The sequence below is a fragment of the Mirounga leonina genome, unplaced genomic scaffold (genome assembly GCF_011800145.1).
Source record: "Mirounga leonina isolate KUSES-001 unplaced genomic scaffold, KU_Mleo_1.0 Mir_101664, whole genome shotgun sequence".
NCBI classification, from domain to species: Eukaryota; Metazoa; Chordata; class Mammalia; order Carnivora; family Phocidae; genus Mirounga; species Mirounga leonina.
This window is the reverse complement of record NW_023270175.1, coordinates 25631999-25652380: the sequence shown is the minus strand read 5'-3', so window position 1 is coordinate 25652380 and position 20382 is coordinate 25631999. Positions and strand designations below refer to the sequence as shown.

The 20382-nt window shown below is 41.5% G+C and overlaps 1 protein-coding gene across 1 annotated transcript in view; it reads right to left on the bottom strand.

Annotated features, from left to right (window-relative positions):
* The window catches only part of ADGRG4 (adhesion G protein-coupled receptor G4), a 123637-nt gene that overhangs the window by 26062 nt on the left and 77193 nt on the right, over positions 1–20382 (bottom strand). Inside the window, 3 exon segments of the mRNA XM_035005814.1 lie at positions 4664–4798; positions 14497–14659; positions 15659–15875. Coding sequence (XP_034861705.1) covers positions 4664–4798; positions 14497–14659; positions 15659–15875 — 515 coding nt within the window.

The window sequence follows — 20382 nt, the reverse complement described above, 5'->3', positions numbered from 1 at the left end:
TTCGTATAAGGTCTCGATTCTACCAAGCTAGAACAAGTCACTAACCCGAGCCCTACATCCAAATATGTATCCAGCAAGCACTGGCTTTGTCGCTGCTTTGTTGTTACCTGCTACTCAGTAGGACAGTAGCAACAAAGCGAAACCATTCCTTACTTTGATAACTCTGAACCCTGACATTTCACAACTTATCTTAGCTCCAACCCCTAACCACCCTTACTCACTCTTAGGGGGCCCCTCCTCATAGGAAACATAAATTCATCGTGGGTTAGTTATAAGCCACCCCCTGGTTCATCTCCCCTGAAGTTGGAAGCAGGTGGATAAACATCCAGGTTGAAATAAGTTTCTGAGGACTGTCGTCTCCTCCCTAGGGGACCATGAACTCTGAGGTCAGAGCAGAGGCGTCACGTGGCCTCATGTCCCCCGCATGGCCAAACATACAGCAAGTATTTCGTTTTGCACCCAGAGTGAGCCAGTTACATTGTTAGGTGCTTTCCACATACACTATCTTTAGTCCTCAATGAAACAATATAGGCATTTTCTGGATAAATGGAAGGTTGGGGAGGCTCAAAGACTTGGACAAAGATCACACAGCTAGTGCATGATGGGGCAGGGATGCTTCAGAAATGTTGGTTCCAAGGAGATCAAGTAGAATGTAGCCGTTAGGACGTGGCGCTTGCTAATTCACAGGGCCAAAGCGCCACAGGCCAAGGCCCCAGGGGGCGAAGCAGCTGGGAGACTGCCTATTCTGGGGCACACTTGAAGAGACAAGAGATGAGGCAGGTGCAGGGCAGGAGGGATGGGAAGAAAGTCCTCTGAGGACTTGCCAAGAAGTCCTAGATGAGGTGAGCTTAGATGATGCCCCTTGCAGAGTCTGCTGGGCCACTTTCAGAAGATGCCCAGCGCTCCTATTTCTGAGCCCTGAATCCACTGAGAACTGGCTAACTGTGAACACAGCCTGGGGCTCCGCTGGGAAGCTACTCACTTCTGGTTCCTGACCAACTCTGTTCGTTCAAAGCCAGCCTGGTGGTTCCACGCTCCCTTCCCAGAGGAATTCCCCTGTGGTAGCCTGATGCAGAGGTGGATCTACAGCACAATCTGGTGGCAAGGGCCCCGGCTGACCATCCAAAGACCAAGTGCTAGCCCAAGCCCTCTTGTTCCTTGCAAGTCTCCTCCCCTCTCTGGTACACTGGTAACAGGAAGAAAAGCGGACCAGGTGACATCTAACAACCCTCTCAACTTAGTCTAAGAGATACTGTTTTCTGGAGTGGAAATGCCAAAAGAGGGGAAACACACAGGGAAACACAACCCAGGACTTAATTAACCTGGCCTCTGGTTTAATTTCCCTTTCGTACAAAATGGCGGCCATGCAGGAAAAGGCGTTAAATCATTTCTCACTCTTCCACTCTTTGGCTCAAGGCTCAAGTTTTACCTGTTTCACCTCTGAACCTTTTAGAGAAGTTTCCTCGGCCGGAAGCACTCCTCCATCCTTCTCCCTGCCCCTTTTATCTCCTAGCTTCTACTCAACCTCGGGTTAGAGCCGACACCTCCCTAGGCCTTTCCTGATTTCCCTGATCTTTCCTCTATGCTCCCCAGAGCCCCTGTGCCTAGTGTTTTGTCCTTCTCCTGGAGGCCAGCCACTCGTGGAGGAGGGGGTATGTGTTTTCCAAGAGTGGCGTCTTATCAACAACTTTTTTCTCAAGATTTTATTTGTTTACAGATTATTTATTTATTTATTTGACAGAGAGAGATAGCGAGAGCAGGAACACAAGCAGGGGGAGTGGGAGAGGGAGAAGCAGGCTTCCCGCGGAGCAGGGAGCCCGATGCGGGCCTCGATCCCAGGGCCCCAGGGATCATGACCTGAGCCGAAGGCAGACGCTTAACCACTGAGCCACCCAAGCACCCCTCAAGATTTTATTTTTAAGTCATCTCTACACCCAGCATGGGGCTGGAACTCACAACCCCGAGATCCAGGGTCGCCTGCAACCCTGACCGAGCCAGCCAGCCTCCCCTTATCAACCATTTTTAAGGTAAACTGTTGTGGTGACAGTGAAGATTTTGATCAAAAGATATCAGACGAAGCAGTGTGAAGGCGAGGCTGTGAGACTCGGGACTTAGGGGAAAAGGTAGTTAGAGGGTGGCATCTCTTATAAGTACCCCTTCCCCAAAAATCAGGGGCACAGGACCCAGGCTCAGGTCATCCCCTTCAGAGTTAGAATCTGTCGGTTTCTGTTCTGCTCCTCAGACCGGAAGTTCCAGGAGGGCCCACACCATGTCTCTGCTGCTCACTGTTGTATCCCCAGCACCCAGCACCGCACAAGACACAGAGCAGGATTTCGATACAGATTTGTTGGTTGAATAATAACTGTGTGACTGACAGAGTACATTGTCCCTTCCCCTCTTTGAGTCTCAATATCATCATCGGTAAAATGAGATGGGCCACTATGAATTACAAGGGCCCTTCCAGTTCTGAATGTGATGGCAGGCTACTTCTAATCCATTATCTGGCACTAGGACGTCCGTAGGCTAATTTTGGCAAAGATCTTTAATCCCCTCCAGTGGAAGATGTTAGTGAATAAAAATTACTTATTAGGTGTGAAATTTATGCAAAACAAGTTTCTCTTTTATTCTATGCAACAAGCACAGCCCTCTCAAGAAAGCAGAGAAATTAAGACAAAAATAATGGTATGTCAGATGATAACAGAGAAATTTCAAGTTTACCAAAAAGGTCAGAGTGCTACGAACAACATTCTTCGTTTTTATTAAAATTTTTGTTCATTAACTGTCTTGTCCCAGGTGTAGCCAGCTTTTTATTTTTTCCATTTAAAACCAAGGTTTAATAAATATGTATCTACTGAAAACATGTTGGGTACCTAGCCCTGTGCCAGATGCCATGAAAATAAGACATGTTTGACCCACGACATCCACCACAATCTACTTAGGGAAACCAGACTAGTGACTAGGTGGATATGGAAGACAAGAATGCAAGCAGGGGGTGGGGAGGAAAGCAGGGGCTCATGAACTCCACGCAGGCTTTCTGGGTGGGATTTGAGCTGAACCCACAGGAATAAATAGAATGTACAAAGACAGAAAGGGGAGCCGCTAGAGAATTCCAGGAGAACAGAACATCCTACAGATATAACTGGAGACAATGTGTTATATTTGAGTTGGTATGTGGTATATTTAAGTTGGCCCAGTGCAATCTCCCTGCAATAACTCTGAATATTTAACAGTTATAAATTCATTCCTTTGGATAGCCTCTCTAGAAAATGAAAATACACAGGGGTGTTAATGTATGGATCTCTTAAATACTTGAAGTTTGGAGTCAGACAGCCTGGATTTGATTACTAGTTATGCCACTTCTTAGCTGTGTGACCTTGAGCAAAATCACTTAGCCTCTTTGTCTTAGTCCGTTCGAACTGTTAGAACAAAATATCAGATTGAGTGGCTTCTAAGTAACAGAAACTTCTTTGTCACAGCTCTGGAGGTTGGAATTCCAAGATCAGGGTACCTCCATGGTCAGGTTCTGGTGAAGGCTTGCTTTCCGATTCAGAGATGGCAGCTTCTTGCTGCGTCCTCACATGGAGGAAGGGTCAAGCAAGCTCTCTGGGACCTCTTGCACAAGGGCACTCATCCCATTATGACAGCTCCACCCTCATGACCTCATTCCCTCCCAAAGGCTTCATCTCCTAATAGCATCATTTGGGGGGCTAGGATGTCAACGCATGAATTCTGGGGGACACAAACATTCAGACCATAGCACTCTTTGAGTCAAGGTTTCTCGTAAGCAAATGAGGTAATAAAGTGTGAACATGAGCAATTAATAGCGATCATCAATCATTTCATGCTATAGCTCTGACGGCTGTCTTCCCAACAGCTAGATGAGACGGAGTGGGCCGAACGAATGACCCTTTTATTAGGCAGAGCCCCCAAAGAGGCAAATAATAATAGCAACGCCAAGAGTTACCCAGTGTTTATGACGTGCTAGGCAGTGTTCTAAGCACTTTATATGTATCAACTCCTTTAATCCTTAACAGCCCAGCAAAGCCCGTGGAGGTTGGGGGACCTGCCCAAGGTCCCGCAGGTAGACTATGGCATAGCTGGCTTTAAATTCAGCCAGACCGGCCCCAGATCCATGCCCATAACCACCACATCATACTGCCTCTTGGTTTTAATAATGGGTAAGGACTGGAGCCCTCAGAGAAGGTTCTGTGGAAACGGTGGAAAGGAGCAACAAATACTCGAGGGCAAGTGTCCTACTGGACACGGCTCAGCTTCAAATGAATTGGCCCAAAGAATGGGCGTGGAGGCTTTGAGGAGCCTGGGGAGATGCGGGAGGAAAGCACGAACAAGTTGAAACTACACTCATCAGGAGGACTCGCTGTCCTTTTCTTGGTTTTAAAACATCTTGAGGCCTCTGTTTGGTCACCACATGATCCTTAAGGTCCCTTGCAAAGCGGAGAAGCTGGGAAAATTAAAAACCGAGGAACATCATTAAAGAAGACGTTGATTCATGTTGAGGACCGGGGTTGTGCCAGGAGACTTGCAGAATAAATCAGAGAGCATATTCTAAAATAAACAGAACATCATGAAAATAGCAAGAGCTCATAATTACAATGAGTCACCATATGTCAGCTCATGACAGTTTCCAGAGGCAAGAATTTACCTTAAAGAGCGAAGTTTGGCCAAAAAAATTAAACAAGATGGTCTGTAAGTTGCTAGGAAGAATTCTCTCCCTCAGTGATTTAGGCAAGTATACGGAAGCCAAATTCCTTCCCAGAGGGACCTCATCCAGGTAAATCTGCCAAGACAAGGTGGGAAATGGAAACTGGAATTGTCTCCCATGAGCCTGAATACCCCTTTCCCACCCCAGCACCAGCTGCAACCTCCAGAGCATCCTGTTATAAGGTCGGAGGGGTGAGAACTGCACATACACACACACACGTACACACACACACACACACACCTTTTTCTTCCCAAACTTATCTCTGGCCTATTGCACCTGGGTATGCATAGAGGTGGAAAGGGGAATGATGAATCAGGCGATTTGCCCTGATTCTTGGAAATAAAGACCAGTCTTTGAAAGTAGACCCCTCTTCACCCATATAGTTCTGAGAGGAAAAAAAAAGGAACAAAAAATCAATACAGTAGCATTAGGCATTGCCCCATAAGTAAGGCAGGGAAGCGAGGCAATAAGGCCTTAGGAATTCTGCTAGAGGCTCACTAGTAGGAAAATTTGCTGATTTGATGGGTAATAGTACTTTATAAGTATTAGAACATTTTTGAGAATGACAGGGGACTTTACCAGTAAACTGGGACCACAGTTGTAAACCTGGACTCTTCCAGGCAAAACAGGGTATATGAGCACCCTTACATGTCCTTCTATCAGCTCTGAAATGTATGTTGTATGATGATATCAGGAAATGGCAGCTCAGAGAGGTTAAGTGACTTGTCTAGGGTCACACAGCTGGGTTGTAGTTGAACAAAGATACGTGCAATTTGGGCCTCCATTTTCTCCATTATCCATGTGGCCTGTCAAGGAACTATTATCTAGCTAGCTGTAGAGGTAAGGGAGATGAGAGTTTATAATATTTTCAAAAATTATTTGTGAACCCCAAAGTCACGACTCTTCTGCCAGCATGAATAAACTCTGCTAAGGCAATGAAGTACCATGCAGAAGTTCTGATTTTTTTTTAAGATTTTATTTATTTCTCAGAGAGAAAGAGAGCATGCACAAGCAGGGGGAGGGGCAGAGGCAGAGGGAGAAGCAGGCTCTCAGCTGAGCAGGGAGCCTGATGTGGGGCTCAATCCCAGGACCCCGGGATCATGACCTGAGCCGAAGGCAGATGCTTAACCAACGGAGCCATCTGGGCGGCCCAGAGAAGTTCTGATCTAGCTTTAACATGTAAGCAGTTTGGTACCAAGAATGTGATTGGGGCTGGTTGACTTGCTTCTCCCCCAGAGTCTATAATAGAAAACTCCATATGGGGACACATGGGTGGCTCATGGGGCGCCTGGGTGGCTCAGTCATTAAGCGTCTGACTTCGGCTCAGGTCATGATCTCAGGGTCCTGGGATCGAGCCCCGCGTCAGGCTCCCTGCTCGGCAAGAAGCCTGCTTCTCCCTCTCCCACTCCCCCTGCTTGTGTTCCCTCTCTCGCTGTCTCTCTCTGTCAAATAAATAAAATCTTAAAAAAAAAAAAAAGAAAAGAAATAGTAAAATGATTAAAAACATTAACATAACCCCAGGGACCTGTGGGGCAACATCCAAAAATCTTACATACATGTAATTGGGGTCCCAAAAGGAGAGGAGAGAAAGAAAGGTGAAGAAGCAATATTTAAAGAAATAATGATGGAAATTTCCCCAAATTTGATAAAAGACGTATATTTACAGATTCAGGAATCTCAGCAAACTTCAAATAGGATAAATGCAGAGAAAACACAACTACACACATAATACCAAACGGCAAAGAAACAAAGAAAACACTGAAAACAATCAGAGAGGGGCGCCTGGGTGGCTCAGTCAGTTAAGCATCTGGTTCTTGATTTCAGCTCAGGTCATGATTTCAGGGTTGTGGGATCCAGCCCCACATCACATTGGCTTCCACACTCAGTGGGTAATCTGTATCTCCCTCCCCCTCTGGCCCTCCCCCTGCTTGTGCCCTCTCTCTCTAAAATATAAATATTATAAAAAGGAGAATAAAGACAAAATAAAGACATTCTCAGATATATAAAAATTCATCACCATCAGACCTGTACTATGAGAAATGCTAAGTAAGTTTCTTCACCTCACACCAGTCAGAATGGCTAAAATTAACAGGTCAGGAAATGACAGATGTTGGCGGGGATGCGGAGAAAGGGGAACCCTCCTACACTGTGGGTGGGAATGCAAGCTGGTGCAGCCACTCTGGAAAACAGTATGGAGGTTCCTCAAAAAGTTGAAAATAGAGCTACCCTACGACCCAGCAATTGCACTACTGGGTATTTACCCCAAAGATACAAATGTAGTGATCCGAAGGGGCACATGCACCCCAATGTTTATAGCAGCAACGTCCACAATAGCCAAACTATGGAAAGAGCCAAGATGTCCATCGACAGATGAATGGATAAAGAAGATGTGGTATATAGAGACAATGGAATATTATGCAGCCATCAAAAGGAATGAAATCTTGCCATTTGCAATGACGTGGATGGAACCGGAGGGTATTATGCTAAGCGAAATAAGTCAATCAGAGAAAGACATGTATCATATGACCTCACTGATATGAGGAATTCTTAATCTCAGGAAACAAACTGAGGGTGGCTGGAGTGGGGGGTGGGGTGGGAGGGAGGGGGTGACTGGGTAATAGACACTGGGGAGGGTATGTGCTATGGTGAGCGCTGTGAATTGTGCAAGACTGTCGAATGACCTATCTGTACCTCTGAAACAAATAATACAATATATGTTAAGAAAAAAAGAAGATAGCAGGAAGGGAAGAATGAAGGGGGGAAATCGGAGGGGGAGACGAACCATGAGAGACTATGGACTCTGAGAAACAAACTGAGGGTTCTAGAGAGGAGGGGGGTGGGGGGATGGGTTAGCCTGGTGATTGGGCACGTTCTGCATGGAGCACTGGGTGTTATACACAAACAATGAATCATGGAACACTGCATCAAAAACTAATGATGTAATGTATGGTGATTAACATAACATAATAAATAAAAAAAGAAGAAGGGAAATATCAGATGGAACTCTGACCTTTAGGTAAGAAGGAAGAGCATTGAAAATTATAAATATCTATATAAATATAAAAGACTATTTTTTTCTTTCAATTTCATAAAACTCTTTAAAACAAGGATGAGAACATTGTCTTGTGGGGTTTCTGATCTTAGACATAATATATATGACAACTATAACATAAAATACAGAGGGTGTAAATGGATATGTATGGTCAAAGTTTGTGTGTTTTACATGAATTGGTACAATGTTGCCTCAAAGCAGACTACAAAAATATAAGGATGCATATTGTAATCTCTAGAGCAACCTACAAAAATATAAGGATGCATATTGTAATCTCTAGAGCAACCATCAAGAAAATAATGCAAATAGATACAACTAAATAGTCGGTAAAACATTCAAGCTCAATTGTAATAAATATTAAAATAAACCAAAAGGCATCAGGAAAAGAGGAACAAAAACCAGAAGGACAGGTAGAAAATAAAATAAAATGGTAGTCTTAAATCCAACCAGATCAAAAAATACATTAAATGTTCAAAGAATTATACACTTCAATTCAAAGGCAGATATTTTCAGGATGGATAAAAAAGTGAAACACAAACTGTATGCTATCTACAAGAAGTGCACTTTAAGTATGAAGAAATAGATAGGAAGTAAGTGCGTGCAAAAACATATATACAACAGTAAACATGAGAAAGCTGCAATGACTATATTAAAATCACATAAAATGGACTGCAAGACAAAGAGTATTACCAGAAATCAAGAGAACTATTTCATAATGATAAATAGGTTAGTATTAGAGTTACTATGAGGAAGACATAACAACATGTATATTCACCTTATAGCAGAGCCCCAAAATAAACAAAGCAAAATTTGACACAAGAGAGAAATAGGCAATTTCACGATCAAAGTCAGAGATTTTAACACCTCTCTAAACTAGGAAACCTAGAAAAAAATCTTTAGTAAAGACTTAGATGATTTGAGCAACATTATCGACCACTTTGAGATCTAACTGGTATTTGTAGGACAACATAACCAACAACTGCAGAACTCACCAAGTGTTACAAGTGTATGAAACATCAGAATAGATCACACACTGGGTCATAAAACAAGTCTCAACAAATTTAAATGGATTGAAATTATTCTGAGTCCATTCTGTGATCCATGTGAAATAAATAAGAAATCAACAACAACAATATGTCTTGGATGTTCCTCAAATATTTGGGACTTAAAGAACACACTCCTGAATAATCCACGGATCAAAGAAGCAAGTAGGAAATATTCTGAACTGACTGCTCATGAAAATACAACATATCAGGGTGCCTGGGTGGCTCAGTCGGTTGAGGGACCAACTCTTAGTTTCAGCTTAGGTCATGATCTTGAGTAGTGGGATCAAGCCTGGATTGGGCTCCACTCAGTCTGCTTGAGGGATTCTCTCTCTCCTTCTCCCTCTGCCCCTCCCCTTGCTCGTGCTCTCTCTCTCTCTTTCTGAAAGACAGAAAGAGAAAGAAAGAAAGAAAGAAAATACAACATATCAAAATTTGCAGACCACAGCTGAACAGTGCTTAGAGAGAGATTTATAGTTTTTTATGATTATATTAGAAAAGAAGAAGTGTCTAAAATCAATGGCCTATGGATCTACCTTAAGAAACTAGATAAAGTGGGTGCCTGGGTGGCTCGGTTGGACGTCTGCCTTCGGCTCAGGTCATGATCCCAGGGTCCTGGGATGGAACCCCGCATCAGGCTCCCTGCTTGGTGGGAGTCTGCTTCTCCCTTTCCCTCTGCCCCTCCCCCTGCTTGTGCTCTCTCGCTATGTCAAATAAATAAATAACATCTTAAAAAAAGCAACTAGATAAAGAAGAGCAAAATAAGCACAAAGTAAGTACACAGAGGGAAATAAAGCTAAGAGCAGATGGTAACAAAATAGAAAACAAACGATAAAGAAAATTAATGAAGTTGGTTCTTAAAAAGGATCAACAAAATTGAAAAATCTCTAGTTTTACTGATCAAGAGAAAAAAAAGAACAAGAAAAGAAATTAACGTTATCAAGAATTTGGGACTCCTGGGTGGCTCAGACGGTTAAGCATCCGCCTTGGCTCAGGTCATGATTCCAGGGTCCTGGGATCGAGTCCCACATTGGGCTCCCTGTTCAGCGGGAAGTCTGCTTCTCCCTCTGTCTGCTGCTCCCCCTGCTTGTGTGCTCTCTGTCTCTCACAAGTAAGTAAATAAAATCTAAAAAAAAAACCATTATCAAGATTAAAGAGAGATTTTTTACTGTAGATCAGAGATTGATAAATTGGTCAGCAGGCCAAATCCTACCCAAGGCTTGTTTTCATATGTCTCAAGCTAAGAATGGCTTTTACATTTCATTTTTTAAAGAATGTGACAAAGGACGGAAGGAAAGAAGGAAGGGAGAGAGGGAGGAGGAGGGAGGGAGGGAGGGAAAGAGAGAAAGAAAAAAAAATGTTCATCAGACAGAGACCACCTGTGACTTACAAAGCCTGAAATATTTATTACCTTTTACAGAAAAAGTTTGCTGACCACCCCTATAAATCCTACAGACATTAAGAAGTCATTACAAAATATTATGAACTACCATCAATAAGCTTGACAAGTTAGATGAAATAAATTCTTAGAAAAATATGACTAACCAAAACAGACACAAGATGAATCAGAACATCGAATGGCTCTACATCCATTAAATTAATTAGGTTTGCTATTAAAATACTTCCCACAAAGAAATTCCAGACCCAGAGAGTTTCCTAGTGAACCTTATCAAGCATTTGATGAAGGAATAACACCAATGTTACACAAACGCTTTCCGAAAGTAGAACAGGGACCATTTCCCAACTCACTTTTATGAAGTTGGCATGACCCTAATCTAAAGCCTGATCAAAAAAAAAATTAGAAAAAAATTCCAGACCAACATCCTTCATGAACATTAGTGTAAAAATACTTAAAATATAAGCAAGTTGAAAATAGCAGTATATAAACATCATTATATATAGTATATAATATAGTATATATAGAGATATATATATAAAATACATCATTACCAGTAGGTTTTCTTCCAAAGACGCAAGATTGGTTTAACATCCTAAAATCAATGTAATTCACTGGATTAGAAGGATAAAAGGGAGAAGCCAAGTGATTGCTTCAAGAGATACAGAAAAAAAAAAATTGACAAAATTCAGCAACCACTCACAATAAAATTTCTCAGCAAACCAGAAAGAGAAAATAGTTTTCTCAATCAAATAAAGGGCATCTAAAAACAAAACAACAACAACAAAAAACCATGGCTAACATCACAGTAATGGTAAAATTGTGACTACTTTTCTTCTGATATCAAGAACAAGACAAGGATGTCAGTTTAACTACTTCAATTCAGAATTTTATTGGAGGCACTAATAGCAAAAAGGCCAAAAGAAAGGAATAAAAGGAATAAAAAACAATAAGAAAGACATTAAACTGTCTCTGTTGCCAGATGACATTACATAGAATGTCTTAAGGAATCTCTAAAATAACCGCTACAACTAACAGGTGAGTTTAGCAAATTCATAGGATTCAAAATTAGATGATGATAGATAGATAGAGAGATAGAGAGATGATAGATAGAGATAGCTAGAGATAGACATAGAATATCAAATTTATTTTTATATTTAACAAAAGACATGGGAGGGGCGCCTGGGTGGCTCAGATGGTTAAGTGTCTGCCTTCGACTCAGGTCATGATCCCAGGGTCCTGGGATCGAGCCCCGCATCAGGCTCCCAGCTCAGCGGGGAGTCTGCTTCTCCCTCTCCCTCTGCCTCTCCTCCTGCTTATGCTCTCTCTGTCTCTCTCTCAAATAAATAAATAAAATCTTTAAAAAAACAAAACAAAACAAAAAGACATGTGATACTACTCTGCTTAAAACTACAAAACAAAGGGACACCTGGGTGGTTCAGTCAGTTAAGAGTCCAACGCTTGATCTCGGCTCAGGTCTCGATTTCACTGTGATGAATTCAAGCCCCATATTTGGCTCCATGCTGGGTGTAAGTAAATAAATTTATTCCTAAATATTTTATGTTTTCTGATGTTGTTGCAAATGGAATTTTTTAAATTTAATTTTCCAATGATTTGCTGCAAGTATATAAAAATAAAGTTGATAGTCTATGTCAATCTCTATTTATCACCTAGGAGTAAGTACACTTGTGATGAGCACAGGGTGATGTATGGAAGTGTTGAATCACTATATTGTACACCTGAAACTAATATAACACCGTATGTTAACTGAATGAAAATAAAAACTTAAAATAATAAATAAATAAATAAATAAAGTACAAAACATTGCTAAGGGAAATTAAAGTCGACCTGAGTAAATGTTCCTGGATGAGAAGACTAAGAAATCAGTTCTCCCAAAATTAATCAATAGCTTCAACTCAATCCCAATCACTTTCAACACATTTCTTTTTTGTACAAATTGATAAGCATGTTTGAAAATTCCTATGGACACAGGAAAGGCCTAGAATAACCAAAGCTATCTTGAGAAAGAACAAAGTTGAAGGACTCACACTACCTGACTTCAAGACTGGACGAATCAAGACAGTGTGATCATGGCATACACATCTATAAGAAAATTAATGGAACAGAATAGAAAGTTCAGAACTAGACCTCCATCTGCATGATTGATTTTTTGTCCAAGATGCCAAAGCAAGCCAAGAGGGAAAGAAAAGTCTCAATAAATGGTGCTGGAGTAAGTGAGTATCTAGATAGAACAAAATGAACTCCAAACCATATGCTACACCATACTTCCTCACACCATGCACAAAATTTAATTCAATTAGGTTTATAGTCCTACCCATTAAAGCTAAAACCATAGATCTTTGAAAGGAAAGCATAGAGTATCTTCATGACCTGCTGGTAGGCAAAGATTTCTTAGACAAGTCACAGGTTGTTCATAAAAGAAAGCACTGATAAATTATACCTCATCAAAGGTAAAACTTATGCTCATCAGTAGACACCACTGAGGGGGCACCTGGGTGGCTCAGTCGGTTAAGCATCCAATTCTTGATTTCATTTCAGGTCATGATCACAGGGTAGTGAGGTTGAGCCCCACATTGGGCTCCACACGCAGCACAGAGTCTGCTTGAGATTCTCTCCCTCTCCCTTTGCCTGCCCCCCACCCACTCTCTCTCTCTCTCTCTCTCTCTCTAAAGAAAGAAAAAGACACCACTGAGGAAATGAATAGGCAAGCTGCAGAGAAAATATTTTCAAAACATATATCTGATAAATGCCTTGTATCCAGGATACATAAAAAATACAACTTAATAAGAAAACAAACAACCCAATTTAAAAGTGGGCAAAAGATTTTAACAGATGCATCACCAAAGAAGATTCCCAAATGGTCAATACAAAAAACTGTCAAATAAATAAATAAAATCTTTAAAAAAAATGAAAAATCAAACTAATGTAGTATTGTGTGTCAACTATACTTCTATTTTATTTTTTTAAGATTTTATTTATTTACTTGTCAGAGAGAGAGAGCACAAGCAGGGGGAGCGGCAGAGGGAGAGGAAGAAGCAGGCTCCCCGTTGAGCAGGGAGCCTGATGCAGAACTTGATCCCAGGACCCTGGCATCATGACCTGAGCTGAAGGCAGATGCTTAACCAACTGAGCCACCCAGGCACCCTGTACTTCGATTTAAAAAGAAAACGAAAAATCACTCCATGATCCACTTTGGAAGACAGCATGTTAGCTTCTTACAAATTTAAACTTACATCTTATGAGCCAGCAATCCCTTTCCTAGGTATTTACTCAAGATATATGAAAACATATGTCCACACAGAGACTTTTACATGAATGTTCAATGCAGTATTTATCGTTCATAATAGCCAAAAACCAGAAACAATCCCAATGTCCATCAATAGGAGACTAGACGCACAATCTTTGGTATATCCATACAATGGAATATTATTCAGCAATAAAAAAGAATGAACTATAGAAACAAAAGAATGCTACATGCAAGCAGTCTTATATAAAACAGTACATATTTTATGATTCCATTTATATAAAGTTCTAGAACAGGCAAAACTATGGTGGCAAAATATCAGAGCAGTGGTTGCCAGGGGAGGTCGTAGTTGTGGGGATTGACTGGGAAGGGGCAGGAGGGGAATTTTAGGGGTGACAGTAATAGTCTATGTCTTGATGGGGGTTTGAGTTACACAGATGTACACATCTGTTAGAATTCAGAAAATATATACTTAGAATTTGTGCATTTCCCCATATGGAAATTTTATAATTTTTTTAAACAGTAAATTAAAAAAAAATGGTGCCCTCCCAAATTGTTTTCTGCAGGGGTTGGCGGCCTGTGGCCTGCCAAAGGCTGAGGTATTGTGGTGTGATGGGAAGGCCCAGACTTTAAAGCCAGACAGACATAAGTTTGAATACTGGCTTTGCCATTAGGCTCTGTGTCCTTGAGCAAGTTACTCAACTGCTCTGTTTCCTTATCTGTACAGACAGTAGCTCAGTGCCCCAACATTCGGAAATGCTAGCTAATAATAAGGTAACACGTGAGATGATTTCGGGCCACAGGGCCAAAGGTGGTATCATTGCTCACCTCACAGACACCATTCCAACCAAGGTGTTAGGCTACTGGGGTTTCTATATGAATCTTTCACTGGGATATTTGTATTTTCATAAGGTCCTCTGAACACTAAAACCTTTAAGAAGTATCCCCTCTCTCTCCCAAGGAGTAAGTGAATGAAGACTTGCCTGATCTGTTCTCAGTTCCCCGAGCTGGACTCACCTCAAGGTCTGCACCTTCTTCATAGGAGCGAATGCCGAAGGTCATGCCTTCAAATGTGTGGTCCATCCGCACGACGGCCAACGCCAGCCTGTCTGCCGTCAGATTTGCTGTCCTCCCAGAAAACTCCATCTTGTGACCAGCACGCTCGATTGTCCTCAGAATTCTGCAAGGAACCACGGGGAGAGAAGAGCATTCCTACCACTTGAATATAAGGCCCATTCTCCTTCCGAGATTTCCTCAATGTAAGACTTTTCCTTCAGTTTTAATCACTGTCTTTATATTGTTTAAGGGATTAGTAAATCAGAGTGCTGACTTTGGAGTCAGACAGGCTCAGGTTTAAGTCTTAGTTCCTCTAATGTCTAACAATAACGTGGTCGAGCTTCTGTTTACTCACCTGCAAGCCAGAGGTAATCTTAGCATTCCTCTCGCAAGGTGGTTCAAGATTAAATGACATTATTGTATGTAAAGCCAGATGCTGCATGGCCTCATAAGCCAAGAAATTTGGATTTTATTCTACGTGTACCAGAAAACCACCAAGGGGTTTTAAAAGCAAGAGAATGACATGATCTGATATGTGCATGCAAAGATCTTTCTGGCTGCCATGTAGAAGAAAGACCATAGAGAAGCAAGTGCAGAGGCGGGGATCCCAGTTAGGAGGTTACTGTAGAAGGTCAGCGGAGAGGTATGAGGCTGGGGCTAGGGTGGTGGGGATGGTGGGGATGAACACAAGTAGATGGGTTCGAGGAATATTTCAGGGATTAAAAACCTCACATCCGGTGCCTCCTACAAGACTTGGTTACTGGCTGGCTGTGAGGTAGAGGGAGGTAACTAGTATTATTCCTAAGCTTTTTGCTTGAGCACTGGGCGGATGCATTTTATAGATATTGGGGGGGGCACCCAGGGTGGGGAAAATAGAGTGGAGGTTTGGTTTGGGGCAACTATCTACTTGAAATGCTGCTGTGATTAATGTTGAATTAGAATTTTGCAATGCATTCCTTCACAATTGGGATTTGTGTGGGATGACCCCATTGCACTGTACTAACTCAGCTTTCGATGCATAGCCACCTGACCTTGACAATTTGGGACTGTATGCAAAGGAGTGAATAACAAATACTATAAAGTTTTATGAAATAACTTATTTTACCAAAGCATTAGTACTTACTCATTTCTCACTTCATGCAGATGAGAGGCTGAATTGTTTTGTTTTCCCAAAACAGCATTGATTATTTGTAATATAATCTGGGTTAGATTCATACTTATCTCATCACACTGGGAAATATCAGATGCTTTAGAAACAATAATCTTTGTTTCTTCTTCATCCAGAATGGGGGATGCATTTATTAAATTTAAAACGTGCTCTGCAACATCATCCACATTCTCTGGGGAAAGAAAATTGAAATGGAAAACCTGCATTATTTAGTTTGGGGCCATGCTGGTCTGCTTCCTTCCCTTTAAAAAGTAAAGGCAGTCAAATGCAAATATCTACCCAGGCAGCAAAATTTACAATAAAAAAGAAGGCTGGACCTCAATTTCTGCAATAAGCGGAGTCCCAGAAAATAGCACATAAGCCAAGTTTTTATTCATTAAATCCTTTTTAAAATACACCAGGGAAACCTTTTTGTCACTGAAGATTATCTTGCAATTAGATTCTAATTAAGTTAAGACTTTTGAGTATTGGATTGAGTTAAGTAGATCCCACCTGTACTAAAATATCAGCAAACACTCAGTCTGTGTTTTCATAATCAAGGGTGGTGATGATATTTTTCTGTCAAGAACCAGCAATCACAGAAAAAAAGCAAATATGGACCACATATAATAAAGAGCAATTTCATTTAGATTTTTTTTTTTTAGAGAGAGTAAGAACAATAGATATTAACTCGCCCACTTTTTTCTTCACTTTTTATTATGGAAATTTTCAAACATGCACAAAAGTAGAAAGAATAGTATAATGAATCCCCATGTACCTCATGAATCACCTAGCTTCAACAAGTGTCAATGAAGAGCTAATCTTATTTTATCTACACTCTCACCCACTTTCCCCCAACCCCAGATTATTTTAAAGCAAATCCCAGATGTACCATTTTATCTATAAATACTTCAGTATGCATCTCTAAAACAAAAGACCTCCGTTGGTCATAACCATAATGCCAGTATTTGTTAAACAAATACAATACAAATTAGATTTTAGTTCAATATAACCCATATAAAGCTAAGTTCCTTGTGGTGCTCTCCTAGCTTAAAGCACTCACATTTAAGTCCAGTAACTGAAATATAACGGACAATAATCGAGAAATACAATCCATTGAGAAAAAGTCCAGAGAGAGATTATATTCATAACTTAACCTGGGTTACATTACAAATAACCAAGTCTGTTTGAGAAAACAAAATAAATTACCATAAACATCATCCTCTCTCTCTCTCTCTCCCTCTCTCTCTCTGCAAACAGCTCTCTGTCCTTGTCAATGTAAATTAAGCAATCTTAACTGAAATTCTCTCAATTCCCCCCCCTTAACCATTACTTCAATCTGCCCAACCATGGCCTACCTAGGAATTGAGGTAGAAGAAAGGGGGAGGTTGAACAAGGTTGTAATTACTTCTAAATTAATATTTTGTCCTTGTTACATCTATCTTCTGGTCAGTTAAAGAAACTGAGAAAACAATAAGACAGGGGATGGAAGAAAAATATAGTGCTCTCATTCACCAATCTATCATTCTTATTAAATTTTCAGGCTTTGCTGTAAATGGGATAGCCAGAGCTGCCTACCTGGAGTCATTCTTTGGGCATTGGTGGTGTGACTTTACTTCCTGCAGTCCCTGCTGTCGCAGGAGGAAAGTAAACAATAGGCCAATGGGAGACTAACTATATTGTGGAAAGTAATTGTAGACTTTTCATCTAGAGTTATATGTTTTTTAAGTCAAACTCAGGACAAATTACACACACTGTGTAAAAATTCTAAGTCCTCGAGCCAAAGCAGTAAAAGGAATCCTCCCTTCTTCACTGTAAAATAAATAGATCTCCCATTGCTTGAAATAGTTTCAATTAATCTGCCAATAATTGCAGCCATCAAAACAATAATCATATCTGTTATTGAGCAATTTCTATGAGCCAGTATTGGTGTTGTCTACAGCTGCATAACAAACTACCCCCAAACGTAACGACTTCAAACAAGAATTCATTATTATCCCTCATGGTTCTGTGTGTTGACCAATTTCCACTGAGCGATTCTGATTTAGGGTCTCTCATGCAGTTGTGCTCAGATGGCAGCTGGGACTGGAGTCATCTGAAGACTCGACTGGGCTGGAAGTCTGAGATGGCTCGCTCACACGGCTGGCAGTTGATGCCCGTGGACCAGTCAGTTGGGGCTCTTGTCCTCTGGGGGTCAGTTGAGGCTGTTCCTGACACATGGCCTTTCCCAGTGGTAGAACTGGAGCCAGCTGGTATCAACTTGTCAGAATGAATTGTTAAATTTTCAGGAATTTTATGAGCTGGTTATTAAACACAGCCATTATCAAAAATTAAATTACATTAACTTTTAATTAAATAAGTTATATTAAAAACAATGGTGGGGGTGCCTGGGTGGCTCAGTCGTTAAACGTCTGCCTTCGGCTCAGGTCATGGTCCCAGGGTCCTGGGATCGAGCCCCACATCGGGCTCCCTGCTCCGTGGGAAGCCTGTTCTCCCTCTCCCTCTGCCCCTGCTTGTGTTCCCTCTCTCACTGTGTCTCTCTCTGTCAAATAAATAAAATCTTAAAAAAAAAAACAACAATGGTGATACCCAAGACTCATCACTTCCTAATGAGTTTGCTACAGTTTAGTAATCTATGCTTTGGCGATTATTTATATCTACAGTATCTGTGTATCTCTTACCAACTCCATGTTCAGTAATTGCATGTTGTAGTTTGTATTCAGCCATCAGGGGAGGATCACACCAAGGAAATCAACAAGTGCGACAAAATTACCTTTTTTGGCAGAGCTGGTGGTTAAACATTTTCCAGGCTTCTTATAGCATGCTGTCTGGGTTCTGAGAGCATACAAGAGAATGGAAGCAGAAATTTCCAGTCCCCTTAAAAGTTAGTCCCACGATTGGCACAGCCTCACCACTGCCAAATTCTACTGGGCTAGGTAGTCACAAGGCAGCCCTGATTCAGCTTCTAATAGACAAGGAGGGAATGAATCGATGGTGGGCATTTTGGAGACAAGATACCACAAGGCATTATACATACATTCTCCAATTTAATGGTCATGATAGCCCTGTGTGACGGGTACTAACATTATTCCCTTTATACAGATTAAGAAATTGTGACACGGAGATTCTAACCCAGATTTTAATCCAGGCCTGTTTGATGCCGAAGCTAGTGTTCTTTGATATCACGTTCTACTTTGCCCCTTTTCTCTGCAGTTTGGGGGTTGGAACAGCTGTGCTTTGCAGTCCTTCTCCCTGACATCCTGGGAATTACATCATTCTCTCTCCACCATGCACTATCTTGCCCAGGCAGCAAGATGGACACACCCAGGAGACAGCTTTGTGAAAAGTTTCAGCCAACTTCATTAGAGTGTGATGCATCTTCAGTATTTTGGAGGTCACAAAGACAGGGCAAAGCAAAGAACCCACAGACCTTTGAAATAAGGGTACCTTTTTGAACTCTGCGATATTAAGGAGTTACATGAAATGAGCATTTAACTGGGGAACTGACAAGTTTTTCTCCAACCAAGATATCTAATGCTTGTCAGCAAGATTGAAGGCTAAAGAAAAATTGTTTCAAAGTGAATGCATTTTCTTTCCCTTACACTGTACTCATTTTTCATTAAGCTCCTGACTTACAAGGAGAAGCCTTCCTCCGAAGCTAATAAATTTGATAATTTATTTTCAGTTATATACATTACAGCCACCATGCAACTGTTCTCATCCTCTGCAGATTTGTTTTTAAATAAAGTAACTTCTGACAGTTAATTTTCTAAAAATCCTAACTCAGTGCAATGCTTTTCTTATTGTTATGGTTGTTTAACTTTTTCTCCTAAGGAGAAAATTCTATTATCATGTCTAAGAAAAATGTGTCGCTCAGAGGAGGGAGGTCAGCATGAAACACAGACCTCTCTGACTCGCTGCCTGCTTGCTTCAAGCTGCAACCCTCCCTAGTGACTCATGATTTTGGACCTAGAAACCATCAGAGCCATGCTTACTTTTCTAATTCTTCTAGATATTCCTTGGCAAGGATCTCAAATTTCCATCTTCTGCAAGAAAGACAAGTCTGAGGAGTTCATTGCCTCAAGGCAATTCTCTGGCTGTCCTGTGCCTCAGTTTCCAACTAGTCATCATGGTGGGGTGGGGGCTTCACGTGGTAGAACTACGCCTAACAAGGTATGTATAGACTGAGAGTCGATGAGGGAAACTTAGGCATGCTTTCAAAACACTGATAAGGAGGGGCAGGACTTCAAGAATAGCACTGTAAGGAGGGGTTGGGGAAAAGTTCACCAAGAGCAACCTCTGTTACACTGGTCAAAATTAGCAAAGACAACCATTCAAAGTCTCTGGAGGTTGATCTTCCAACCAACTGAGATGCATTTAATCAACAAAATCTATGGACACTTGGTCAGTACAGTGGGAGGCCATGGCATTTGGGCTAGGAAATGCACCCATCTCCCAGAGCTCTGCCTTGTGGAAAAATTGCTCTGTTGGGCTAGGCAGCTGAGCGGTAGTTACCATCTCCCCCAGGTCACTGGGGTAGAAGAACTATTCTGAATGGATTTGAGAGCCAGTGAACCTTGGAAGTTCCCATATTTCTGGCTCGCGTCTGAGTGCCAGCAGCAGGTCCCCCTTCCCCTCAAATTCAAACACAGCCCCTGCTCCATAGGGAAACCCTGGTGAAGCACCTTGTGGAGGACACA